Source organism: Rhineura floridana, chromosome 5, assembly GCF_030035675.1.
Source record: "Rhineura floridana isolate rRhiFlo1 chromosome 5, rRhiFlo1.hap2, whole genome shotgun sequence".
In the NCBI taxonomy this organism is placed as follows: domain Eukaryota; kingdom Metazoa; phylum Chordata; class Lepidosauria; order Squamata; family Rhineuridae; genus Rhineura; species Rhineura floridana.
Genome location: NC_084484.1, coordinates 89,459,649 through 89,487,216, shown reverse-complemented (window position 1 = coordinate 89,487,216; position 27,568 = coordinate 89,459,649). Strand labels below are relative to the sequence as shown.

Here is a 27,568-nt window from a genome sequence, read left to right as displayed (position 1 = left end):
GACATCTTTGGTTTAAATTTGGGTGGGAGGCTACATGTGCCTGCTATCGAATAAAAAAGTGGGGGAAACACTGAAAAGCAATGATACTGTTCATAATGTTTTCCTTTTGGAAAGGAAAGGGGCTTCCCATCTGCCCAGTGCCCACCCACCCAATCTCCTCCCCTCCCCCTCCTCCCTCCCCCAGGTTAGTGTTGGACTACGACCTGGGAGACCAGGGTTCGAATTCCCACACAGCCATGAAGCACACTGGGTGACCTTGGGCCAGTCACTGCCTCTCAGCCTCAGAGGAAGGCAATGGTAAAACCACCTCTAAATACCGTTTACCATGAAAACCCTATTCATAGGGTCAACATAAGTCAGGATTGACTTGAAGGCAGTCCATTTTCATTTTCAAACATGATTGCACAGAAATAAATCCCACTGAAGTCAAAAAGTATGCAAACCCACCCTCCCTTCTCCTCCCTCCTATACCATCCCTCTTGCCCCTTCCCTCCCCCTTCCTTTGCCCCTCCCTACCCATCCCCTTCCAATCCTCTCCTTCTCCCTTCTCCCCCTCGCCTTCCTCATCCCCATGGTCAGTTTTACCTATCTTAAGCATGATTGCACAGAAGTAAATACCATTGAACTCTACAAGCATGCAAATGATCAAACCTCCCCTCCAATACGCTCCTTCCCCCTCCCCCACCTCCTCCCCCATGGTCACTTTTTCGTATCCTAACCATGATTACATAGGAGTAAATCCCATTGAAGTTAATAAGCATGCAAATGATCAGACCTGCTTTTCCCCTCCTTCCCCTCTCCTCTCCCTTCCTCCTTCCATCCCCTCTTACTTCTTCCTCCTCCCCTGCCCACTCCTGCCCTCCCTCCATCCCCCCTTGTCAGTTTTACCTATCTAAGCATGATTACATGGGAGTAAATCACACTGAATTCAATAAACATGCAAACCTGTCCTTCTCCTCCCCTCCCCCTCCTGTCTACTCCCATCCCAGTCCTCCCCTCTGCATTTCCTCCCCTCCCTCCTCCACCTCCTCCCCTCCCCATGCCCCGTGATCAGTTTCACCCATCCTAAGCATGATTACAGGGGAATAAATCCCACTGAACTCAATAAGCATGCAAATGATCAATCCATTCTCAGCAAACTTGGAGAGGATCCCATTTCTTACCTCCCGGATTAAAAAGCAGAGAAATTCACTAATAGGCAAAAAAACCTTGCTGTTTAAGAACGTACCTATAGCCAACAGATATTTCTATCAAACTTTTAAAAGCAGGGAAATTGCGCAGCTATAGTGAATGCACCAGGAGAGCAGGAGACCTGACCTCCTCTCTGAGATATTGTACTGCCCTACAAATTTGTCAAAATGCAAACACAATTTGGGTTGGTTTTTCACAGTCCAATCCGCTTCCTGTGTAGCTTGGAAGAATTTGGTAACATGTGCCTCTGAGCATATGGTGAGTGGTGGCAACACCTGCAACCAGCCCAAATAATAGAAATAAGACATGTGCTGTGCTGATCTTGTTTTTGCAGGGAGAAAACAACATTATTAAGACAGCTAATATAGTTCAGATGGTCATTTTAAATATGTCCGATTTACTTTGCAATTTTAGTGAAGTTTCTTATAGGAAATCATTCTCTTTTGTTTCTGTTTCTGTGAATATGTGAAGTACAGCAACACTTTGCAAAATTTACACTAAAAAAACTCCAAACATAATTGTGGAATTATTTATTTATTACATTTGTATACCGCCCCATAGCTGAAGCTCTCTGGGTGGTTTACAACAAATGACGCTGACTTATGCAGAATAGTCTCCAGTGGACCTCAGGAGTGTCTCAATTTGCACAAGATAACACAGTGGGAGGTGAAATATATTCTAGCAAAAGTCTAGGTGTGCTCTATGTTTTTAATTGACTATGCCCACCTTGCCTTAAATAAAGTGGTTTAAACATAGCAGGCTGAAAACATGCATCCTCTTTTTTCCAAAAGCTAGAGTCATTGCTGAAGTAGCAACATATTGTAATCTGTCTGATTTTACATCAGACTGCAGTTTCAGATTCAACTGTTAATGCACCCAAAATAGAAATAGAACATTACCTCCAGTTTGAAACACGAAAGGCTGTCTTTACCATCATATGACACTGACCAATTAAAAGGCTTTGAAATTAATAAAATAAATTTGACACAGATTTGTAGGATGAATAATGAGGGAAATAAAATTTTCTAGTTTAGATTCTCTGTAGAAACATTAGTAACACAGGAAAGAAGCAAAGTAAGAAGAACACCAACAAACATACAAAAATATTATTCTCTATCTTTGGAGATGGCAGGTGTTGCCACCACTCACCATATGCTCAGAGGCACGTTACCAAATTCTTCCAAGCTACACAGCAAGTGGATTGGACTGTGAAAGACCAACCCAAATTGTGTTTGCATTTTGACAAATTTGTAGGGCAGTCCAATATCTCAGAGAGGAGGTCAGATCTCCTGCTCTCCTGGTGCATTCACTATAGCTGCCCAATTTCCCTGCTTTTTAAAATTTGATAGATATATCTGTTGGCTATAGGTACGTTCTTAAACCGCAAGGTTTTTTGCCTATTAGTGAATATTCATTAACCATGATGAGCACACAAGAGAAGCTCCATCAAGGTGAATGATTGGAAAGCAACTACACTAAGAGTGCATTGCTTTGCAAGTCCTTATATCTTATCACTTATTTAATCAGCTCTGACATGTGTTGCTGTATTGCTTTTTGGTGAATAGATATATCTTTGCAGTACATATAAAGCTTCTTTTTAATGTTCTCAATAATTTGCTGTTGGTTTCCCCCCTTAGAAAAACGTTGTCCGACACTTTCGATGCCAGGTAATGGAGGATTCAAGTGTTTAGATGGTGCATATTTTAACTCCAGGTGCGAGTATTATTGTTCACCAGGATATCAGTTAAAAGGAGACCGAATAGTACAATGTATGGATAACAAACTTTGGAGTGGAAGACCAGCTTCTTGTGCTGGTAAGTGTAGAATAAGAAGAAGGCAGGGAGTGTGATTGGGAGGACTGCAGCAGCACAACTAGTGGTTTGCAGTTACATTGCTGTAGCTAAAACAACATATTAAGAGCTTGTCCATGGCCAAGGGTGATGGAAGCTGCAGTTTAGCAATATCTGGAGGGCCACAGGAACCTAACCCGTGTGTGTGTGCACATGTATGCATGTGCATGAATACAAATAGCATAAATGTGGCATTAGGACCTGGGTTCAAATCCCCACTCAGCCCTGAAGCTCACTGGGCTACCTTAGACCACTATGATCTCTTAACCTAACCTACCTTACAAGGTTGTCATGAGGACAGAATGGAATGGGTAGATCCATGTAGGTTACCCTGAGCTCCTTGGAGGGAGGGATAAAAATAAATGAATTCTATTTAAATGTGTTTGTAGTGGGTTTGATAATAGATTAGTTTCTCACAAGCCTATCAAACTGCAGTGAACTCCTTTAGTGCACTCCTTTACCTATAACACATGTGCCGCCCTGGGCTCCTGCCGGGAGGAAGGGCAGGATATAAATCAAGTAATTAATAAAAAAAATGCTTTGTTGTTGTTATGTGCCTTCAAGTCGACTATGACTTATGGTGACCCTATGAATCAGTGACCTTCAATAGCATCTGTCGTGAACCATCCTGTTCAGATCTTGTAAGTTCAGGTCTGTGGCTTCCTTTATAGAATCAATCCATCTCTTGTTTGGCCTTCCTCTTTTTCTACTCCCTGCGGTTTTTCCCAGCATTATTCTCTTTTCTAGTGACTCAGGTCTTCTCATGATGTATCCAAAGTATGATAACCTCAGTTTCATCATTCTAGCTTCTAGTGATAGTTCTGGTTTAATGTGTTCTAACACCCAATTATTTGTCTTTTTTTGCAGTCCATGGTATGTGCAAAGCTCTCTTCCAACACCATATTTCAAATGAGTTGATCTTTCTCTTATCCACTTTTTTCACTGTCCAACTTTCACATCCATACATAGAGATCAGGAATACCATGGTCTGAATGATCCTGACTTTAGTGTTCAGTGATACATCTTTGCATTGGAGGACCTTTTTTGGTTCTCTCGTAGCTGCCCTCCCCAGTCCAAGCCTTCTTCTGATTTCTTGACTATTGTCTCCATTTTGGTTAATGACCATGTCAAGGTATTGATGGTCCTTGACAAGTTCAATGTCCTCATTGTCAACTTTAAAGTTACATAAGTCTTCTGTTGTCATTACTTTAGTCTTCTGGACGTTCAGCTGTAGTCCTGTTTTTGTGCTTTCCTTTTCAACTTTCATCAGCATTTGTTTCAAATCATTACTGGTTTCTGCTAGTATCGTCTGCATATCTTAAATTATTGATATTTCTCCCTCCAGTTTTCACACCTCCTTCATCTTGGTCCAATCCCGCTTTCTGTATGATATGTTCTGCGTACAGATTAAATAAACAGGGTGATAAAATACATCCCTGTCTCAATTGGTTTCTCCATATTCTGTCCTTACAGTAGCCTCCTGTCCAGAGTATAGGTTGTGCATTAGGACAATCAGATGTGGTGGCACCCCCATTTCTTTTAAAGCATTCCATAGTTTTTCATGATCTACAGTCAAAAGCTTTGCTGTAATCTATAAAGCACAGGGTGATTTCCTTCTGAAATTCCTTGGTTCTTTCCATTACCCAACGTGTGTTTGCAATATGATCTCTGGTGCCTCTTCCCTTTCTAAATCCAGCTTGGACGTCTGGCATTTCTCGCTCCATATATGGTAAGAGCCTTTGTTGTAGAATCTGGAGCATTACTTGGGATATTAAGGCAATAGTTCGATAATTACTGCATTCCCTGGGATCCCCTTTCTTTGGAATTGGGATGTATATTGAACGCTTCCAGTCTGTGGGCCATTGTTTAGTTGTCCATATTGGTCGACAAACTTTTGTCAAAATTTGGACAGATTCAGTCTCAGTAGCTTGTAGCAACTCTACTGATATGCAATCTGTTCCTGGTGATTTGTTTCTTCCAAGTATTTTAAGAGCAGCTTTCACCTCACATTCTAAAATTTCTGGTTCCTCATCATATGGTTCCTCCATGAATGAATCTGTCATCCAGGCATCTCTTGTATAGAATTCTTCAGTGTATTGCATCCATCTTCCTTTTATTTCATCTCGGTCAATCAGTGTGTTCCCTGTTGATTATTCAACATCCCTACTCTTGGTTTAAATTTCCCTTGCATTTCTCTAATCTTTTGGAATAGGGCTCTTGTTCTTCCTTTTTTGTTGTCGTCTTCTATTTCTGTACAATAACTATTGTAATAGTTCTCTTTGTCCCTACGTACTAGTTACTATATTGTTGCATTTAGGGTTCTGACCGTGTTTCTATCTCCTTTTGCTTTCGCTTTCCTTCTCTCTTTAACCATTTTAAGAGTTTCTTCAACCATCCATTGAGGTCTTTCTCTCTTTTTAACTAGAGGTATCATCTTTTTGGATTCTTCCCTGATAATGTCTCTGACTTCAGTCCATAGTTCTTCTGGTTCTCTGTCAACTAAGTTTAAAGCCTCAAACCTGTTCCTTATTTGATGTTTATATTCTTCTGGGATGTTATTTAAATTGTATTTTGGCATTATGATTGCTTTGTTGGTCTTCTTTAGCTTTACTCTGATTTTCGATACAACCAGTTCACGATCTGTACCGCAGTCTGCTCCTGGTTTTGTTTTCACGGAAAGTATGGAACTTCTCCATCTTATGCTCCCAATTATATAATCAATTTGATTTCTATATTGACCATTTGGTGATGTCCACGTGTACAGTTGTCTTTTCTGTTGCTCAAAACAGGTGTTTGCAAGAAACAAATTATTGGCTTCACAGAATTCGATAAGTCTCCTGCTTCATTTCTATCTCCTAAGCTCCATTTCCCCACAATTCCTAGTTCTTCTCTGTTTCCTACTTTTGCATTCCTGTCTCCCATGATTATCATCACATCTTGTTTTGGTTTGCTTTTGCCCTCTGAAAGTACAGATAAAGCTACCAGATATGAGGCATTTTTTATTTATCATCAAAAAAATTCATTCAGGAGAACTCCAGTATCTGTTGTCTTCAGTTGGTGCCCTCTGACCTTCATGAAAATGTTTCTGAAGCAATATTGGAATCTTTCTAGGATAACTTTGCTGAAACTGGGTCTTACTGTTATTCATTCATTTATTTAATCGTTTCCCCTTATCTGGATCAAGCTAAATTTGTGTCTTTTTGTTACATTGCTGCAAATAAGAAATCCCAGTTGAGGAAATTCCAATTTGTCATGAATTCTCATAATGCCACCCCTCCACTGTGTTTCCACAAATTGATGGGGAGAGAGAGGGTTGTGTTTATCTAGAGATTGTCTCTAAGCAATTAAAATGGCTTAAAGCACTCTGGTCCAGCAAGAAGAGTTCACTGATCCATGAGTGCCTGGAGATACAGTTCCTATAGTAACACAAAGCTGGTGTCTTAATGTAGCTGAAATTCATAGTAATACAGGGAAACTATTGTCCTTTGCTACAGGATCCTGATAACCATATCTGAAACACTGCGTTCTCCAGAAATAATTCCATTCCTTCTTTCATTTAATTTCAGTATACATACGGTTAGGTAATTCCTTAAGCACTAGCAATTTGGGCTTATGAACATAACTGCTTTACTGACAAAATATAACTGTTTGTTCTCTTGGCTGCTCCCTGTGCACTGTAAGCAGGTTATTCAGTCTGTTTTGCACCAGCAGGTATTAGTAATTTTGCATGTCTTTTCTCAACCCGCTTTGAGAAAGATTGTAATAGTATGCAGAATCACTAGTTTCTGCTTATGGCAAACACACCAGATGACTCATTTGCAATGAGAAGGGAGCCACTGTCCTGGTGTAAAAAAATTTTGTTTTATTTTTAAAGCTGCTGGGAGCAAAGCAATCACATATACTAATGCTTTAGTGTTGTTTCATACATTACATTATTGTTGTTGTTGTTATTGTTAATAATAATAATAATAATTTTAGCATGTACCATGATGAAAACACAATGTATTGGGAAACCTGTGTCTTCCTTGGATACAGAATAAAATCAATAGCCTGCATAGTTGCATTTACATGGCAAAATTAATGTAAAATGTTTATGGGTGTCCAGGCGGATCTGCCTCTAGTTGTGCAGGTAGACCTCTTCCATTCAAAACAGCTGTCTAGGAAAGGAGTTATTCAACAATTAGAATCCATTAATAAACTAAAAGGTGAGTTTTGATATAAGGCCCTTTTTGAAAAATAATTGGTAGAGTGAGGCAAGTTTTAGAGATTAGAGAAATTTTCGAAAACATAAAAAATGGAGGAAGAAAATAACAAGGAGGAAATAAAATTGTGTAAAACAATTTCAGTGCTTGCCTTTGCCTTTAATCTCAGTCAGCTACCTTCTCTACTCCCTGCCCCCAAATAATCTCTATTTGGCATTATTAATGTTATGCAAAGGTGAGCTTTAAGTGTCCTGGTAGCAGTCTGATGACTAAACTTGTTTAAGGTCATCCCTCTTTTAAAATAGACTGTATTGCTTGTGTAATTATTATTATTTTTTATTAAATTTATATCCCACATTTCCTCCCAGCAGGAGCCCAAGGCGGCATGTAATATCAGTTTAAGCCAAACGCTACTGTGTGTTTATTTTCAGATATGGAGCCTCCTAGAATCCAGTGCCCAAGCATAAAAGAGAAAACAGCAGAGCCCAATAAATTGACCGTCCGAGTGTTCTGGGACACTCCAGAGGGAAGGGACACTGCTGATGGCATTTTGACAGAGTGAGTGAAAATCAGTGAACTAGAGTAAACCAAGGTACATCGAGACACATGGGCTGGATGCACATTCGCCGGGACTTAGACTCCAATATTATAGCAGTTGGACCTAATGAAGTATCCAGATCACGGTCTTGTCCTCATTTATTGGATGAGTTTCAGTCTGTGCAGCTTGAGGATGTTGACAGGAGCCTTGGACTGGTGCGGGCGACCACATCTGTACTGGATCCTTGCCCCTCTTGGCTGGTGAAAGCTGGCAGGACCGGAACCGCCGGCTGGGCCAAGGAGGTAATAAATGCCTCTTTAAGAGAGGGAGTGGTCCCTGACTGCCTAAAAGAGGCGGTGGTGAGACCACTACTGAAGAAACCCTCCTTGGACCCAGACAACTTGAACAACTATAGACCTGTGGCGAATGTTCCGTTCCTGGGCAAGATCCTGGAGCGGGTGGTTGCCGGCCAGCTCCAGGGGCTCTTGGATGACACTGATTATCTTGATCCATTTCAATCCGGTTTTAGGCCCGGTTTTGGCACTGAAACAGCCTTGGTCGCCCTGTATGATGACCTCTGTCGGGAGAGGGACAGGGGGAGTGTGACTGTTGATTCTCCTTGATCTCTCAGCTGCTTTTGATACCATCGACCATGGTATCCTTCTGGGAAGACTCACGGAGTTGGGAGTTGGGGGTACTGCTTGGCAGTGGCTCCGCTCCTACTTGGTGGGTCGTCACCAGAAGGTAGTGCTTGGGGAACATTGCTCGACACCCTGGACTCTCCATTGTGGAGTCCCGCAGGGATCGGTACTGTCCCCCATGCTTTTTAACATCTACATGCAGCCGCTGGGTGCGGTCATCAGGAGTTTTGGGGTGCGTTGTCATCAGTATGCTGATGACACGCAACTCTATTTCTCCTTTTCATCCTCTTCAGGTGAGGCTGTTAACGTGCTAAACCATTGCCTGGCCGAGATAATGGACTGGATGGGGGCTAACAAACTGAAGCTCAATCCTGACAAGACCGAGACGCTGTTGGTGAGTGCCTTCACTGCCCAGATGGAGGATGTTCATCCTGTTCTTGATGGGGTTACACTCCCCTTGAAGGAACAGGTTCGTAGCTTGGGAGTTCTTTTCGATCCTTCCTTGTCTCTCGAGACCCAGGTGGCCTCGGTGGCACAGAATGCTTTCTACCATCTTCGACTGGTAGCCCAGCTACGTCCCTATCTGGACAGTGATGACCTCACCTCAGTTGTTCACGCTCTGGTAACTTCTAGGCTGGACTACTGCAATGCGCTCTACGTTGGGCTGCCCTTGAAGATAGTTCGGAAACTACAGCTAGTCCAGAATGCAGCGGCCAGATTACTGACGCGGACCAGAAGGTCTGCTCATATAACACCTGTTCTGGCTCGTCTGCACTGGCTTCCTATTTGTTTCCGGGCTAAATTCAAAGTGCTGGGTTTGACCTATAAAGCCCTACACGGCATGGGACTGCAATACCTGGTGGAACGCCTCTCCCAATATGAACCTACCCGTACACTGCGCTCAACATCTAAGGCCCTCCTCCGGGTGCCATCCCATCGAGAAGCCCGGAGGGTTGTGACTAGAACTAGGGCCTTTTCTGTAGTGGCCCCCGAACTGTGGAATAGTCTCCCCGATGAGGTATGCCTGGCGCCGACGCTGCTATCCTTTCGGCGCCAGGTGAAAACCTTTTTATACTCCCAGGCATTTTAAAGTGTATTTTAAATTGTATTTTATAGTGTATTTTATCAGTATTTTCATTATTGTTGTATTTTGACGTTGTTGGTTCTTTGTTATTGTTTGTTTTGATCTTTGATTTTGTTATACTTATTGTATTTATATATTGTGCTTGTTTTATCTCTTATGTACACCGCCCAGAGAGCCTTTTTGGCTTAGGGCGGTATATAAATTAAATAAAATAAATAAATAAAATAATAAATAATACACATTCAACCCTGGAAGTCAGTATGCACCCAAGGAGTTTATACTGCATTTGTTCCTGGTCTTCTTGGTACAGGCAGACTAAGGCTGGCTGCACAAGCAATTTATGATTCATGAATTGTGATCTAGCAGTAGATCTACAGTTTAACTCCCATCGGGACAGTGTTTGTTCTTGCTAATATATATGTATATAATGTAGTTTCATATTTGCTGCCAGTGGGCAATTTTGGAAAACGACAAATTGTGCAGCTATAATCAGAGCTACAATGTGAATATTAACTGTTTAGATTGTATTCCCTAAAAGATTCTGTCTCTGCAAACAATAATAATTGTCACATTTTCATTCATTTTTAGTGTTATCTTGAAAGGACTACCACCAGGATCACATTTTTCAGAGGGAGATCACAAAATACACTACACTGTGTTTGACAGAGCTGGGAATAAGGGAACTTGCAAATTTTTTGTTAAAGTTAAAGGTAAGAATTTGCTGTCTGGAAAAAAAGCAAAGATACTAAACTTAAGCCCTATTTACGTGTTACCTGGAACTACATGGTGACTACCTCTTTCATCATTGCTCGGATGGCACAGTGGTGGCTGTTGTTGTTAAATTTATATTCTGTCCATCCTGCCGGAAGGAGCCCAGGGTAGCAAACAGGTGATAAAACACTAAAAACATGTATAAAATATCTTAAAACAAACATCTTTAAAAAATCTTTAAAAACAATACCAACACAGATGCAGACTGGGATAAGGTCTCTACCGAAAGGTCTCTTAGTTGGCACATGTTTTCTTCCTTAACCCCATGGACAGAAGATGTAAACAGTGCCAGGAGGCAATCAGTCCATTTCAGAGACTGAATATGTGCGTGTGTGTAATGCCTTAGATGCTCATATAAATTTTGAGTTAAGCTTCATGCATGTGAGTGCTTCTTGATGTGGGAATATTTTGTTTGTTACATATATCTTTAAAGTGATGTGTCTCTTTTCATCTCTGGAACTAGCAAACCTGCCCCACTCTATATTTGTGTAGATGCCAGATAAAAACTCACATTGGGGAGGGGTCTGGTTTTTAGAGGCAGATGGGTAAAGTCATTTCTAAGTTTTGACACTGCTAATTATGTTATTTATAGGAAATGTTTTAATCTTTTTGTTCATGATGTATACTTACTCTGATATAAAGCACCCTGTGACCATTTTGGTGAAGGTCAGTTTAGAAATATCTTAACAAGCAAACAGTGTCCCACAATTTCTGAAGACAACAGGACCAGAGATGCCTGAGAGAGGCACTAATGAATGGTTCCACCTTCTCCAGTTTTAGTTGTATCCAGGTATGTCTCTGACAAGTGAGGCTACAAAGAATAAGTGGTTATGTTGGTCTTTGAAGAAAGTAAGAAATGACTTTTACGTGCAGAACAGAATGAGAATTTAATGTTCAAAATCAGTGAGTGATACACAAATGGAATTGGATATGTGCTCCCACCAAATCCTGTCGGGATGATTGTCGAAAGAAGTTGTTGTTACAACCTATAGCCACCCTTCACCAAATAATCCCAAGATATGTAACAAAAACACCACAATTAAAAACTAGATACACTAACATTAAAACCACAGAAGCAATCAATAATAAAATCAACACAACGACAGTACAGAGCAACAGTGCTGTTTCGGCTGTAGCAGTCTGGTTAAGTGACATCCCTTGCTTGGGAAGTAGAACAGACCAGTCCACCTCTGCTCCACTTCCTATGCATACCCCTTACTTTGGAAAAACAAGTAGAGATCTGTGCCAACAATCCTAACTCTTTTGCCACTGAATGGCTCTCAGGTGACTCCTATGCAGTGCTCTCATGCCACTGGAGAGGCAAGAGGCAAGTGCTGATACAGAAGTCATACTGGAAGCTGCACTGCTTGCCAAAGTGCATTATTCTGGGTTTAGGACCACTGTGCCAGAGCTTGGAAAATTACTTTTAAAAAGTAATAAATTACAGTTACAGTTACATGGCCCCCACAAATTAGTAATTACCGTTACAATTACAATTGCTCTGAAAGTAACTGATTACTTTACTTTTACTCAAAAGTAATTGCTACAATTACATTTTAGTTACTTTTTAAAAATAAAATTGCCTACAAGGTGCTGGCCTTGGCTGCTGCACATCTAAGTAGCCTAAAACAACATTAAAAATAAGCACACACACACAGAGGGTAGTAGAATTTTTTTTTTATCTATGTCATGGCCCCGTCAGAGGACTCATCAGACGAGGATGACTCGGGAGTAACAGCAGCAGACCCAGAAGCAGCAGACCCAGAAGGAGAAACGGAGGAAACTCCTGAGAACCCAGCTCCTTCTCTCCCTCAGCTGCAGAGCACCCCAGACACAGCTGAAGCCCTTCAGCCACACGCAGGCAGTGAACAGGATACTCCCCCCTCACCTGCAGAACGTAGACAACAGAAGGTCAGCCAGAAGAGGGGCAGGCCTATCCACTTAAGGCCAAAACGCTGATGGCTCACACCTGCTGACAAACCTGCTCCTTAAAAGACAAACCGTGGGTTCAGCTTGTTGCTGACTACAATGTCAGGCATGGCTTCGTGTGTTTCTAGTTTCCCTGAACCTTATCTTGGACTGACCCCTTGGCAATTGAACCCGGACCTCTACTGACCTTGCTTCTGGACTTCTGGCCTTCTGGCTTGGCACGTAAGCTTGGAAAAGGCCTTGCCCTTATCATGCTTCATCCTCGTTAGCCTGGCAGATTTATGACCAGACTGCCAGCTAAGGACTTTCCCGCCCTGGTAAATACCCAGGAATGTCCAGCCCCCACCTGCGCTGCTGTCTCAGTGCAGAGCTGACAATCCATAAGATTAACAGAATGGCATAACAGAATCTCGCATACCCTCACCCCAACCCCAGCAATGATGATACCCCAACACACATATTTTTGTATATATATATTGCCTCCAGCTCTTTTCTCCTTCCACTCCTGTCAATTTTTAAACAATTGTTTTCTCCAGCCTGTCTCATTCTCCACCTCCTCCCTCATCACCTCCTAAGCACCCATAGAGCATGAAGGAAGAATAATGCTGCACAGAAGCCCAATTTGAAGCACATGATTTTTATTCTCAAATCAGAGGAGCAGAAGACTTCCCCTGCTCCCCCCCCAAGTAATGCACAAAAGTAATACTGGAAACATTACAATTACTCCTCAAAAGTAATGAAGTTACTACTCGTTCTATTACCAGCAAAATGTAATGAAGTTACCTGCTAGTTACTCAAAAAAGTAATAAATTACAAGTAATTCATTACTTGTAACTAGTTACTTCCAAGCTCTGCACTGTGCTAAACCTAAATTCTCCTGTGCATGGAAAAGCTGATCTCAGGTGGGGTAGCTAGCTCCACCTAGTAGTTGAAGGCAGAAGAGTGCTAAAGAGTTTTTTTGGGTTTTTTACGAAGACTTCCTGCTCTGCGCAGCTCCTTATTTCAGTTTCTCTTCTGCCTTCCACCAAGAACGGTTGATCTAGCTCCTCTCTGTGTTCAGGCCTGTATAGTTTGGTGTTTTTTTCCTGCTGTGTGTTTGTACCTTTTCCTTCCTTTACTGTTTTCCTACGTGTCTTGTTTAAAACAAACAAAAAGGAGTTTGTCATTTTATGTTTCTCCGCCCCCCGAGACTTCACGGCGGTGCTGAGCTGACCGCGAAGCAGCCGCCCCACTGCTTTGGCTGCGAGACCACTGGCTTCCTGGTTGGACTCTGTCCCCCCAGCCTCGTTTCTCAGGCGTGTCTGTGCCTGTCTACCGGCAATCACCCGACCGGCCTCCTCCTTTCATGGCATGAGCAGGGACACCTCTTGCAGCATGCTCCCCAGGACACCGAATGCCTGCCACCCCTTCCTCCATCCTCTCGCCTGCAGAAGGCCTCAGTGGGACACTCCAGCCACAGGGGAAGCGTATTTCCCTCCCACACACACACAGCTCATCAGCACCTGTCCCAGCTATTATCTCAGCCCTTAGCCCTCATAAGACCCGCAGCATGGTTTGCACCCATGGGGAAAGCAACATGCAAATCGGACCACCCACCAAAGAAACCAAAGTCACTTCAGCCTCACACTGCAATGGAAGTCGTGCCTCCGCCATTATCCAATCAGGCCCTAGGGCCTTTAGGTTCTATTGAATCCCAGGCAGAGGTAGCTATAGCCCGCCCCTCTTCCAGCAGGCACAAGGTAGCTGAGGTTTGTACTGTCGTGGGCAGGGTGGCTCCACAATGACTGGCACCTAAGAGAAGTAAGGGAACCAGTCATGACAGGCAACAGCCTGGTGATGCACAGGTGGCTGCTCCAAAGGAGGCTCATAGCAACATGTGCAGGTCATAGAGGGACCTGGAATCCCTATCTGAGGAGGAAGGCACTCAATTCCAGCCCACCCTGGAGGCAATTTTTTCTACATCATCTTCTCCTGAGGAGTTTGAAGGCTTCCTTGAGACAGCTACGTCTCACCAAGCATTACAGGAGAAGAGGGGTGAAGCATCCTTCGTTTCACCCTCTTCACGTCAAGAACTCCAAGTTCAGGGGGTGGTGCACAACCCACACTGTTCTCATGCTCAACCTCTACAGTTTCAGTTATCACCACACATGCTACAACAATTAAAGGAACAGCTGAGAGATTCTCTTCTAATGGATCTAGCCAGAGATCTTTCCACATCAGTGGCTGAGACTCGACACCCCGCACAGGACACACCAGCCACAGCACCAATTCTGCCACCTTCAAGAGTGCAAGTGGCGCAGGGACTCGCTACACTCCGCTCTTCTTCAAATGTGTCCCAACCACCAGGCAGGGCATCACCGGACCCTTATGCCACCTCACAGGGCAGGCATCCTCAACTTCAGGAGGCAACGGTGGACCCAGACAATGAGCTGATTGTCCTCGATGAGGAAGAATGGAGTGGAGATTCGGAGTCAGAGGAAGTAGTGACCAATAGGATTTTCCAGGAGGCTCATTTCCTTCCACTCCTGTGCAAGGCAATGGAAGCTCTGAACCTAAATTCTCCAGAAGATCCTCCAGCTCCCTCAGCATCTAGAATTTGGGCTGTGTGTCCAGACCCAAAACCCAAGTCAAGGGTGATAAAACTTCCATCACTGTTGCCTACAGTGATGAAGTCCGAATTTGACGCCCCTCTGCAGTTCAAGAAATCGGTTGCAACTGCCAACAAATACTGTATGTTGGAACAACACATCATGGACCAACTCAAAGTTCCTCTGATCAACGCCCCCATAGTCAATTTACTAAATCCATCCTTGAACCCGAAAGACTCAGATGCCCACCTCAAGGATCCGTCAGAGCGCAAGCTGGATCTAGGCCTTAGGAGGATTCATGAAGCCAGTGCACTCTCCACCAGAGCAGCAGCAGCCTCCTTGGTCTTCGCAAGAGCATCCCTGCTGTGGCTAGAAGACCTATTGGATGGCCCACAGCAGGATCCGGCTCGAATCTGGAAGTCTCTTTTGAAAATCTTGAGAGCAATGACCTTTATGGCAGATACATCCATGGACGCCATGCAGTTTTCAGCAAGGTCATTAGCAGCTAGTGTTTTCACTTGAAGGTCTCTATGGTTACACCATTAGGAGGCCGATACTGCAGCCCACTCTAATCTCGCATCTGAGCCCTATTTGGGTGGCAAACTATTTGGTGACAACACCTTAGCTGGGGTCTTGGAGTTGAAGGAAAAGAAGAAAGCTATGCCTTCTGCAAAAAAACAAGACGACAAAAGATTCTTCCGTAGACCTTTCCATCCTTATTTGCCCTCCCAGTCCTTTCGAGGCTGCAGGGCATTCGGAAGAACAAAGGAGTCCTGTACCAGCCATCCCTTCTGGAATAGGTAACGTACCCAGTCTAAAAGCCAACAACCTTTCCCCCAATAGATCGGGTTTGGGATCCCAGTCTCGGGGGAATAAGCATCAATTCTGACACCAGGGTCCCTCAGGTAGGCAGACGCCTTCAGCTCTTTGCCCACCGCTGGAGGGACACGTCTTTGGAGCAATGGGTACTGCACACTCTCAAATACAGACTGAGGCTGGAATTCACCCTCCCTCCAACCAAGTTTATCCCCTTCCCCCTCCCAACATCTCCGGACAAGCGGGAAAGGACTTTTCAAGCGATTGCTCACCTTCTGAAGATTGCAGCAATAGAGCCCGTTCCAGCAGGTGAGAGGTTCTTAGGAATCTACTCAGTATTCTTCACCGTCGTGAAAAAAGACGGATCTTTCAGGGCGGTACTTGATTTGAAGAACTTAAATCAGTTCATAAAATACCGCAGTGTCCACATGGAAACTTTACTGTCCATCAAGGAGAAATTGAGAAAGGGAGACTTCCTCTCATCTATCGATCTGAAGCAGGTCTATCTGCATGTCCCTGTTTTTCTGCCTCACAGACGTTACCTCCGGTTTGCGGTGGGGAAGGATCACTTTCAGTACAGGGCCATGCCCTTCGGTCTGGTGTCTGCTCTGAGTAATCACGAAGATCGTGGTTGCTCTGGTGGCACACCTCAGGACGCAGGGGGTCCATGTCTTTCCTTACCTGGGCAACTTTCTGCTCCGGTCTCCATCCCTCCACAAGGCTTGGGAAGATCTGCCCATCACCCTAGCATGCCTCAAGGATCACGGCTTCCTTGTCAACCAAACCAAGAGCCAGCTTTGTCCAGCCCACTGCATAATACATTTGTGGGCCACCATAGACTCATGGCAGGGACTCATAACGTTAGCTCAAGACAGAGTATACAAGTTAATTACAGCTGTCACACAGCTCCTATCTTCGCCTTTGGTGGATCTTATGCATCTGGCAGGTATCTTGGGGTTGTTGATCTCAACCTATCAGACCTCACCATGGACATGTCACCACTCTCAACCACTCCAGTGGGCGCTACTGCCTTTTCAACAGGAGTCACCGGAAGGTAGCACTTTACCAGTGGTCTGTCGTTCCCTGCTATGGTGGGTGCACAAACCCAATCTACTAAGGGGAGTGCCGTTCCAGGACTCTCCACGGACTCTGATCACCTTAGATGCCAGCCTAACAGGCTGGGGAGCCATTTGCGATGGCCAGATGATACAAGGGACTTGGTCACCACAAAAGTCAGTACTTCCAATCAATCTTCTGGAGCTTTGTGCAATTCGGCTAGCTCTTTGCAAAGATCAAACGCTTGGGGGGCGGTGCTGGTCAGGACAGACAATGTATCAGCCAAATCACATTTGAATCATCAGGGAGGCACATGCTCCCCACAACTACAGAAGGAAGCTGCCCTGCTGTTCCAGTGGGTGGAAACACAGGGGACTCGATCCTCGTGGAATACCTCAAGGGGGAGAACAACTGCCAAGCGGATTGGCTCAGCAGACAGAAGGTGTATCAGGGAGAATGGAAGCTTCATCCATTGGCCTTTCAAGAAATAGTGAGACGCTTCGGCAGAGTCGAGGTGGACCTATTTGCCACACACCTCAACCGTTAGGTGAAAAGATTTTTCTCCAGATACGTGACACCAGAGGTGGAAGGCATAGATGCTTTGATGTCCCAGTGGCCCCAAGGACAACTCTACGCCTTCCCACCTCTTCCGATCATTCCCTGGGTACTTCAAAAGATCCGAGCTGAAAGGGCAAGAGTTCTACTGATAGCTCCTTGGTGGCCAAGGAGACCCTGGTTCCCGGAACTCGTTGGTCTGTCGATCGATCTTCCATGGCAAATTCCCCTCAGGGAGGACCTATTGTCGCAGGGACAGCTTCTTCACCCAGACCCGGGATGGCTGGTGCTTCATGTCTGGAGATTGACAGGTGACACCTCTTAAAAAGAGGCATTCCAGCTCAAGTGGTGGAAACTATGATGGCCTCAAGGTGGCCTTCCACAATTAGAATATATGAGACTATATGGAAGGCCTTCTTGATGTGGTCACAAAAAGAAGGGTTTATTTCCAAGGAAAGGAGGTATAAATGACATTCTCTGCTTCCTACAGGATGGCTTGTCCTTGGGTCTTAGGCCAAACACTCTCAGACGCCAGGCTTCAGCCCTTTTGGCGGTTCTGTCTACATCTTTGGAGAAGCCGCTGAGATCTCATCCGTTACTCAGGCATTTTCTACATGGGGCAATGGCACTGGCACCTCCTACGATCCATTGTTACCCAACTTGAGATCTACACAAGGTGTTAACGGCCCTACAAAAGCCCCCTTTCGAACCTCTAAGTCAAATTTCCCTACGTCTCCAATCCTTTAAGATCTTGTTCCTTGTGGCCATTACTACGGCCCGGAGAGTGTCTTGAGTTGAATGATCTGTCTGTTGACAAGAATTTCTGTGTGTTTCATAAGGATAGAGTAGTCCTCCGTACTGTCCCTTCTTTTTGTCCTAAAGTACTATCTACCTTCCACTGTCAGCAAGAGCTGGTACTTCCTTTTTTTTGTCCTAATCCCATACACTCCACAGAGAAAGCATGGCATTCACTGGATGTGCGAAGAGCCCTGAAAGTGTATGTCTCTAAAACAAAACATCTCCATCAGACAGATGTTTATTTGTCTCCCACCCAGCATCTTAAGGGAAGAAAGTGTCTTTGTCCACACTCGCTAGGTGGATCAAGGCATGTATCACATTGGCCTACACCTCTCTAAAGTTAGACTGGCTGGCCAGGATAGTGGCCCACTCAACTAGGGCAGCAGCCACATTGGCAGCATTCTCACGCCACACATCTATCACAGAGATTTGTAGAGCAGCTACATGGGCTGCACCTAATACGTTTATTAAACACTATAAAATTAACACGTATGCATCAGCAGAGGCAGCTTTTGGGAGGAGAATGCTACAGCACATTCTCCCAGATCACTAGTGTAATCAGCCCAGCAATGTTCCCACCCTACATGGGTCAGCTTTGGTATGCCCCACCTGAGGTCAGCTTTTCCATGCACAGGAGAAGAGACATTTCGTCTTACCATAAAATGGTTTTCTCTGTGCATGTCAAAAGCTGATCTCAGGGCTACTCCCTAGTAGAGCTGGGTTGCCATCACTGTCTTTTCATCTTAGGCCCCCAGCAGAGAGTGTATGAGTGCTGTTGTCTCCTGTTTCATGTTCCTATTATTTCTCTTTGTTCTTTCCTCCTGTTTGGTTGACTTGTTATAAAAAACTGAAATAAGGAGTTGCACAGAGCAGGAAGTCTTTGTAAAAAAAAAAAAAAGCAGTCTTCTGCCTTCAACCGCTAGGTGGAGCTAGCTACCCCACCTGAGATTAGCTTTTGACATGCACAGAGAAAACTGTTTTACGGTAAGACCAAATGTCTTTTCTACCATGCTGGTGCAACATAAGATCATGGCTGTTAACAAGAAAATAATTGCCTGGCTATTACATGTTTCAGTGAATATATATGAATTACACAGATTGTAAATCAAGAGATGCTGATGTCTCTGAAGGCTCTAAATAAAAAATGCTATGTCGTTACACCTTCAGTTCATTAGTGATGTATTAGAAGTAACAATGAGTTACTTAACACTTCTCTCATTTTGTGTTTAAAGTTAGGCGTTGCGGGAAGCTGAATGCTCCAGAAAATGGCTACATAAAATGTTCCGGTGATGGGGATAATTATGGTGCAACTTGTGAATTTTCCTGCACTGGTGGATATGAATTGCAGGGAAGTCCAGCAAGAGTTTGCCAGTACAATTTAGGCTGGTCAGGAACGGAGCCAACCTGTACATGTATGTAACAAAAATAATTCCAGTAAAAGAGCAACACTTGGGACAGGATTATGTGTGCTGTAGGAAGAGTTGCTTAGTGCAAATATCATGAACTGTTCCTTATGCTTCAACACTTCCAGTTGTTCAATGGTTTTTGGCTGGCAGGGTGTATATGCAGAATTAAGTGGGTAACTTCTCATTGCAAGTTGTTTTTTAAACTCATCTTCATATTTCAAAAGCAGCTTGCAGTGTAACATTACAGGGCTGGGGGATGCTGGGAGCTCTGTCTAGAAATAAAATAAGCAACTTTACTTAACATGTGCACTGAAGAGTTGTCTGGGCTAGAGCCATGATATACGGATTTCCTTTCTCTGACTTGAGACTTTTGTATCTCTCTCCTGTTCTCATTCTATTGATCTCTTTCTTGGTAAGAACTGATTATCAAATAACTGCCTACATTCTCTTGCCTACTCGTAAATATGTACAGATTTTGCAGACTAGATACCAGTTAACAACTGGAAGAAGTAGTCATTTGTTACAGGTTGTGAGAGGAAAGATTTAAGCAAGATTCTCTCCTTGTATTCTGGCTGCTAGATCCAATTTATTTGCAAAAATACGTATGCAGAGCCTTCCATATTGCAAATATCTGGATCATTAGCAGTTAATAGACTGTTCCAGTGAGCCATGTGTACTGGGAGAGCCCAAAACTAGGCCCCAGATTCAATCCCCTACAATGTTAGTTAAAAGATCTCAAGGACTAGGAATAATATTACCTGAGACTGTGGAATGGTGGTACCCATCAGAAAGACAAAACTGAGCTGGACTAATGTTTAGGATGCGATGTACCAATATGCCAGTGCTGCATACAAATGTACCACACTGCACCCAGTCCCTAAAATTAGGACTGTCTGGATGTGTCCTGAGATCACAGAGAAACAGCTCAGACACTGCTGTGTGTAAAAGAAGGTTTCAGGGACCCCACTAATTCTGCGAGTCTGTGTAGTGTCAGATCAGGACTTCTCAATTGCATGTTTTTCTTATTTGGCTCTATTGCACATTTTGTGTAGGGAAGTTCCTTTAACCCATCTGTTAAAGCAGGGGTAAGCAACACGCGGTCCTTCAGCTGCCGTTGGACCACAGTTCCCATCATCCTGGACTCTTGTCCATTCTGACTAGGACTGACAGAAATAGAATTAAGCAACACCTGGAAAGTAGCAAGCATGCTTTGTAAATTAATGTAGGAAAGCATGCTTCGTAAATTAATGACACAAACAGGTGGGGACTAGTTCTTCCCAGTAAGTGCCTGTAACACACAAACCAGCTTTCACGTTGGCATGCTAGTTTGAATGTGAGGAAATAAAACATTCCTGCAACAGAATTTGGATCCCTTCACTAGACATGAGTAACAACTGTACCTTTGCTGCATTAATGTACATTTCTGATCATCCAGAAAGGCTCTAAGGCTGTAAACACGGCTTTATTTGGGAGTGAATCCAACTGAAACCAGAGGGATTTGCTTCTGAATAAAATGCAGAGCATCAGGCTGCACATCTTTCATTTATTGTTTTTTTTGTTGCTGTTAAGAATTGAATTACCATTTAAAACCTTGGTGTTGAGCTGAGAACACTTTGAATTTCTCAGCATTTCTTTTGATCTGCTCTGCCCCATTTTGACGTCAATGTCTAAATCAGTTCACATGATCTCCAGTTGCTTAAGGTTAAAAACAGATCTATTACCATGTTTCTGAGTCCTTACCAGTTGGACTTGAAACTGTAGCTGCTGGCAGGATACTGGGCACTGTTTTTCTGTTTCTTGCTGCAGAGCCACCAACTCTTAACACCTGTAGCTTGAGGAGACAGCTCCAAGAGTTTTATGGAAGGGCTCAGTTAGTCAAAAGACTTTGTAAGAACAGCCATGACAGTATGGCAGCACCATTGGGAAAACACCAAAGGGTATCATCCCTTTGGAGTTGCCCCTTTGGGGTTCAGACAGGGACAAAGGCACCACCCTAATTGTTTTGGGGAGGGGGTTTCTCTGGGAAGTGGCTAAGTAGTGTTTTTTATATTGTTTGTTGCCCATATCTGTATGTTAATGATTCTGAGACTAGTCAGGGTGTGAGACTGGCTCAGCCCAGGGAGTAATCATACCAGATGTGATGGACAGCCCTCTGGAACAGTTGGTAGCATGCTGTGAGCAGCTTGCATGGTACTTCAAGGATAAAATCACTCAGCTCCATAGTGCCTTAGACACAGCAGTTTTTGCAAGTCCAGCTGAAGTGTCCGATGCAGTACCTTCCCATATTTTATGGGATCACTTTCAGTTTCTGTGCCCTGGTTATGTTGACAGAACTCTTCTTGTCCCGTGTATCTTGGCTAGTGAAAGCCAATTTTTGGGGGGGACAGGATGGGATCCAGTGTGTGATTGAACATGCCTCAACATGATGGAATGGTGCCTGCTGTCCTTAAACAAGCAGTAGTGCATCCACTCCTGAAGAAGCCTACCCTGGATCCTGCGGTTTACACTAATTACCCCACAGTCATGAATTCTTGGGCAAGGTGGTGGAGAGAGTTGTAGCAGAACAGCTGCAGGAGTTCCTGGAAGATATGGACTATCTGGATCCATATCAATCTGGGTTCAGGTGTGGTTTTGGGACTGAATCCATCTTGGTTACCCTGACGGGAGACCTGTATTGAGAGCGGGACAGCTTCTGCTTCTTGATCTTTCTGCAGCTTTTGATTGCGTTGCCCACTGTATCCTCCTGGTCTGCTTCTGTGGGATGGGTACTGGGTACTGTGTTACAGTGGTTCCATTCCTACCTGCAGGGCCATGTCCAGAGAATAGTAGGGAGATTGTGTCTTAGCCCCATGATCCTGCTACTATGAAGTGCCTCAGGGCATGATCTTGTCACCAGTGTTGTTTAATATCTATATGAAACTGTTGGGAGCAGTCATTAGGGGTTTTGGGGCATAGTGTCATCAGTACGCTGATGATTCACAGCTTTGTTTCTCCATAACATCAGGATAGGCTGAGCATGGTCTGGGATGTTGTGTAGATGCAGTTGTGGAATGGCTGAGGATTAATACACTGAGGGAAGTCAGAAGTGCTCTGGGTGGGTGGTTCCTTTATCCGGGAGATTTGCCTGTCCTGGATGGGGTTACCCTCCTTCTGAAAGAACAGATGTGTAGTCTGGGGGTGCTCCTGGATTCATGTTTGCCACTTGAGACTTAAGTAGCCTCAGTCTTTTATCAACCATGGCTGTTGTGATAATTAGGGCCATTCTGGCAGTGATTCATGCATTGGTAATCTCAAGGCTTGATTATTGCAACGCACCCTGTGTGGGGCTCCCCTTGCACCTGGTCTGGAACCTCCACCTGGTGCAAAATGTTGCGACTACACTGTTGATGAGGACAGATTACCACCAGCACATACAGTGCCTTGCAAAAGTAATCAGACCCCTAACCAATACTCTCATATTACTGAATTACAGCTGATACATTGTAATTTCATTCTGTATGATATTTTATTTTGAAACACTGAAAGTCAAAATCAATTATTGTAAGGTGACATTGGTTTTATGGTGGGAAATGTTTGTAAGAAACATAAAAACCTGAAACATGTTGCTTGCATAAGTATTTAACCCCCACACATTAATATTTGGTAGAGCCACCTTTCGCTGCAATAACAGCTTTAAGTCTTTTGGGGTAGGTATGTACCAGCTTTGCAAACAGTGTTGGGGGGATTTTGCCCATTCTTCTTGGCAGACTTGCTCCAGATCATTCAGGTTGGTTGGACGTCACTTGTGGACCGCAATTTTCAAAGAGCGCCGCAGATTCTCAATGAGATTGAGATCAGGACTTTGACTGGGCCACTGTAGAACATTCACCTTTTTGTTCTTCTGAGCTACTCCAATGTTGCTTTGGCCGTGTGCTTGGGATCACTGTCCTGCTGAAAAGTGAATTTCCTCCCAAACTTCAGTTTTTTTAGTAGACTGAAGCAGGTTCTCTTGCAGTATTTCCCTGTATTTTGCTCCATCTATTCTTCCTTCGATTTTAACAAGATGCCCAGACCCTGCTGATGAGAAGCATCCCCACCGCATGATGCTGCCACCACCATACTTCACCGTAGGGATGGTGTGTGTTGAGGCATGGGCAGTGTTAGGTTTGCGCCACACATAGTGCTTTGAGTTTTGGCCACAAAACTTTTTCCCACATCACAGCAGGGGCACTCTCATGCTTTCTGGCAAACTCCAGACATGCTTTCAGATGGTATGTTTTGAGTAATGGCCTCTTTCTTGCCACCCTCCCATACAGGCCAATGTTATGCAGAGCTCTTGATATGGTTGACTAGTGCACCATTACTCCACTCCCAGCCACTGAACTCTGTAGCTCCTTCAAAGTGATTGTTGGCCTCTCTGTGGCTTTACTCACAAGTCTCCTTGTTCGAGTTTTGAGGAATGGCCTTTTCTTGGCAGTGCCTGGGTGGTGTGATGCAGCTTCCACTTCCTGATTATTGATCCAACGGTGCTCACTGGGATATCCACACACTTGGATGTTATTTTGTACCCTTTTGCTAATCTAGGCATTTGTATTACATTATCGCTCACTTCTGTAGAATGCTCTTTGGTCTTCATTTCCTTAATATCCACAGCCTGACCAACAATACTTCAGAAGTGGGTTTTTTATCCTGCCAATGTGACAGCAACTTTAATGGTTCACAGGTGGAGGCCAATGGTAAGGTAATTGTGTCCTCAATAGGGCAATTTCTTTCATTTGTGTAAACTGGGAGCCTCCACAGCACAGGGGTTGAATACTTATGCAAGCCACGTTTCAGTTTTTTATGTTTTTTACAAACATTTCCCAACATAAAACCAATGTCACCTTTTGTTGTTAAATGCTTTCAAGTCGATTTGATTTTGAGTTTCAGTGTTTCAAAATAAACTGTAATACAGAATGAAATTACAATGTACCATTTGTAATTCAGTAATATGAGGGTATATGTCAGCGGTCTGATTACTTTTGCAAGGCACTGCAATACCAGTGCATAAAAGCTTGCACTGGCTTCTCATATATTACTGGCCCAGGTTCAAGGTTCTTGTGTTACTTTACAAGGCCCTTTAACAACTTGGGTCCAGGATATCTTAAGGACTGCCTGATCTCTTATATCCCACACCAGCCACTGAGATCTTTGTGTGAGTCTCTGTTGGTGGTCTTCCATGGCTCAGTTCCATGGCTCATAACTACCAGAAGCCACACATTGTTTTGTTGGCCGAAGCCTGTAGAACTCTCTCCCAACCGAGATCCTTCTTGCTGAACTTCAGGTGCATGATTAAGTCTTTCTTGTTCCAACAGTAGTTTTGTTTTCATGATGAATTTTTGTTTCCTACATGGTTTATTTTTATGTACACTATGTACAAATGCTAATGATTAAGTGGTATATAAATATCTTAAATAGTCATTGTCTTCTTGCTTGTAATTTCAGCCATGAACATTAATGTTGGTGTGAGGACTGCAGCAGCCCTCCTTGACCAGTTTTATGAGAAACGGAGGCTGCTCATTGTATCCACTCCAACCGCAGCCAATTACTTCTATAGATTACAATTGGGAATGCTGCAGGTGAGGCACAGCCCCTTAAATATAAGCAGAAGTTACTTTAGCTCCAAAAATAGTGTAGATGAACAGTGTCATTAATGTTGCCTTGGCTTTTATTTCTCACGAGTTCCTCCTATTTAGAATAGATTTTACAGGACCATAATGATAGCACACACTGTATTGCACACATTGTCTTCCATTCTAATTGTTTATCTCCAATTCTTATCGTGACTATTTCAGCCAGCACTGTGTGGATTAGATCTTCGGCACATTACAGTGATTGAGTTGGTTGGGGTCTTTCCAGCACAGTTGGGAAGAATAGGATTGAGACTGATGCCTCCTCCCCTGGCTTTACAACTCAGGTAAATTAAGATCTCTGTAATAATAATCCCCAATACCTGTTCAACCCAACCCAGGCGCCAATATTTGCCCTTTAATGTCTTGATTGGATTTTTAGGGTACTACATTATTTAGTCAAAACAAAACAGGTTGTGAGATTCCTTTGAGCAAACAGTATTCCTGATGAGAAATTCTCCATTGCGTTGGGGAACATTGCTCAAGGAGACACAATACAAAATTTATAGTCACCATGCAGTGGATAGAAAGAGTCATGTGTGTTCTGATGTTTAATCTTGTCATCCATCGTGCTGAAGCAGAGATCCGCTATATGCCATTTACTACATCTAATCCACATGAAATGTTTGTCTGTACACTGTGGTTATGGGACAAACTGTATATTAACATGCATTCCTCTTACATGGCAGTTGAGGGAAACATACTGTTCTCCTTGTGGGTCTGGAGTCTACAGAGGGTTGACTTTTCCCACGCTTAGAGCTATACAAATGGGATCTTCAAGTTGATCCTATGTCAAGGGTGGCTAACCTGTGGCCTTCTAGATGTTGCTGAACTCAAGTTCCCATTATCTGTGACTGTTGACTATGATGGAAGTTGTGTCTGACAATATCTTGAGATCCATAGATTAGCCACACCTGCACTGCATGGTAAGTGATCATCTCCTTCCTTCCACGATTGAGAGTCAGAGCTCAAAACTGGTACAAGGAAGTAATTGGCACTCTCATGGTAGTAGTGAATTCAAACCCTATTCCCATCTGTGCAAAGGGAATCAATTAATCCTTCACCTTTTTCTCAGCACAACTGAACTGTACAATGCACTTTTGGTTATGTTGCAGGGTTAGGGTGTTCTCTGCTCATAACAGTGTAGTAACCCTGATAAACACTTACCAGACTTTGGCAGAGTAGGGAAGTGATGTGAGTTCTCAACTAAGTATTCTCCAATCATTAGGCACAGGCCCTATTTTTAACACTGCATCAATGAGTGCGCTACTTACTGTTCAGGTTGTAAAGAAGAAATGGATATTCCCATAGGACACTGTGATAATTTGTACATGACGTTCCACAGCTCAGAAACAAACTGCACATACTAGTTTTGAAAAAGCACTGTGGACAAAATCTTGAGCAGCTTTTATAGATGTAGTTTGTGTGAGATTCACTGCAGTAGCTGCCATTTCAATATTTGATGCTGTCTGTTTAATACGTGCTTTAAAAGTACACAATCACAGTTTTACATTGACTGGGTGACTGTGGCTGGAAGTCCAACTGTTGTGGTGGGCATATCCTTTGGGGGGGGGGGCTTATTCCATATCTGGAAAAGAGAATGGTTGTTCTTTCCCATCACACTGACAAATACATTATTCCAGGATGCATAATTACAATTGATAGGGATGACCACACATGTGCAAGGGAACTGCTTAGTTAAAAAAGAAACAAGCTGTTAACAAATCTGGTTCTCTCTTCATATTCTCAGGTTGTTGCTTCGGATTCCCCACTATAACTTCAGTATGGTGGTGATTGATAAACATGGTGTGGACAAAGAACGATATCCTTTCCCAGCAACTCCTGCTGAGCTGTTTGCTCTCATTGATACTTTCCCTTTGAGAAAAGAAGAGATGAAATTGCAAGCAGAAGCTGGCCAGTCCTGTCCCTGAGTTTGGATTACAGCCATTCATATGGCACTCCTTTACTGCCTACATTTCTTTTTGGTGCTACAAGCATGGAATTATGGAGGTCACTGATGTACAATTCTTTTTTTAAATGAATATATGTTTGTGTTTAGCTTTGTGTGTGTTGGGGGAACTTCTTTTCATTTAGCGTTATGAATGATGCCTCTTCGTTATTTCCAGAGATTTACAAGACCTTCTGTAGAAGAGAATAAAAGTATTGAATTAGTTTGGTTAAGTCTCCAGGAATACCTTTCACCATTGCTCCCTTTGTAAATGTTTTCTTTCCTTTCTATAGATCTTTAATAAAAAATATTGTTTTGCAGTTGATAGTTTTTAGCTTTAAGTATTTGGGTATGGAATAAATTACAGAGGACTAAGGAACCATATTTGAGGCTACTTACAAGGGACAAAGCAAAAAAAAAATGAAGCAATGTATCTTGATGATCAAACATCCTTCATTCAGTCCAAAGTTAGCAGCCAGATGCAAGGAAGCTACAGCAGCTTCTATTGTCTGGCTATACTGGTTTATTCTGGAGTAAGGTCCAAAGC

General features: G+C 43.4%; 2 protein-coding genes across 3 annotated transcripts in view; one reads left to right on the top strand and one right to left on the bottom strand.

Moving 5' to 3' along the window:
• The window catches only part of SRPX (sushi repeat containing protein X-linked), a 58,936-nt gene extending 31,592 nt beyond the window's left edge, over nt 1–27,344 (top strand). For both annotated transcript variants that reach the window (XM_061627412.1, XM_061627410.1), the window contains 7 exons: nt 2,829–3,005; nt 7,675–7,801; nt 10,095–10,216; nt 19,252–19,431; nt 24,889–25,022; nt 25,239–25,360; nt 26,824–27,344. In XM_061627412.1, the coding sequence (XP_061483396.1) occupies nt 2,829–3,005; nt 7,675–7,801; nt 10,095–10,216; nt 19,252–19,431; nt 24,889–25,022; nt 25,239–25,360; nt 26,824–27,004 (1,043 nt within the window). In that variant the 3' untranslated portion in view covers nt 27,005–27,344. The remainder of the gene's footprint in view (nt 1–2,828; nt 3,006–7,674; nt 7,802–10,094; nt 10,217–19,251; nt 19,432–24,888; nt 25,023–25,238; nt 25,361–26,823) is intronic.
• The window catches only part of SYTL5 (synaptotagmin like 5), a 120,955-nt gene continuing 119,907 nt past the window's right edge, over nt 26,521–27,568 (bottom strand). The window contains exon 21 of the transcript XR_009762774.1: nt 26,521–27,215. The gene's annotated coding sequence lies outside the window, so the exon portion shown is untranslated. The remainder of the gene's footprint in view (nt 27,216–27,568) is intronic.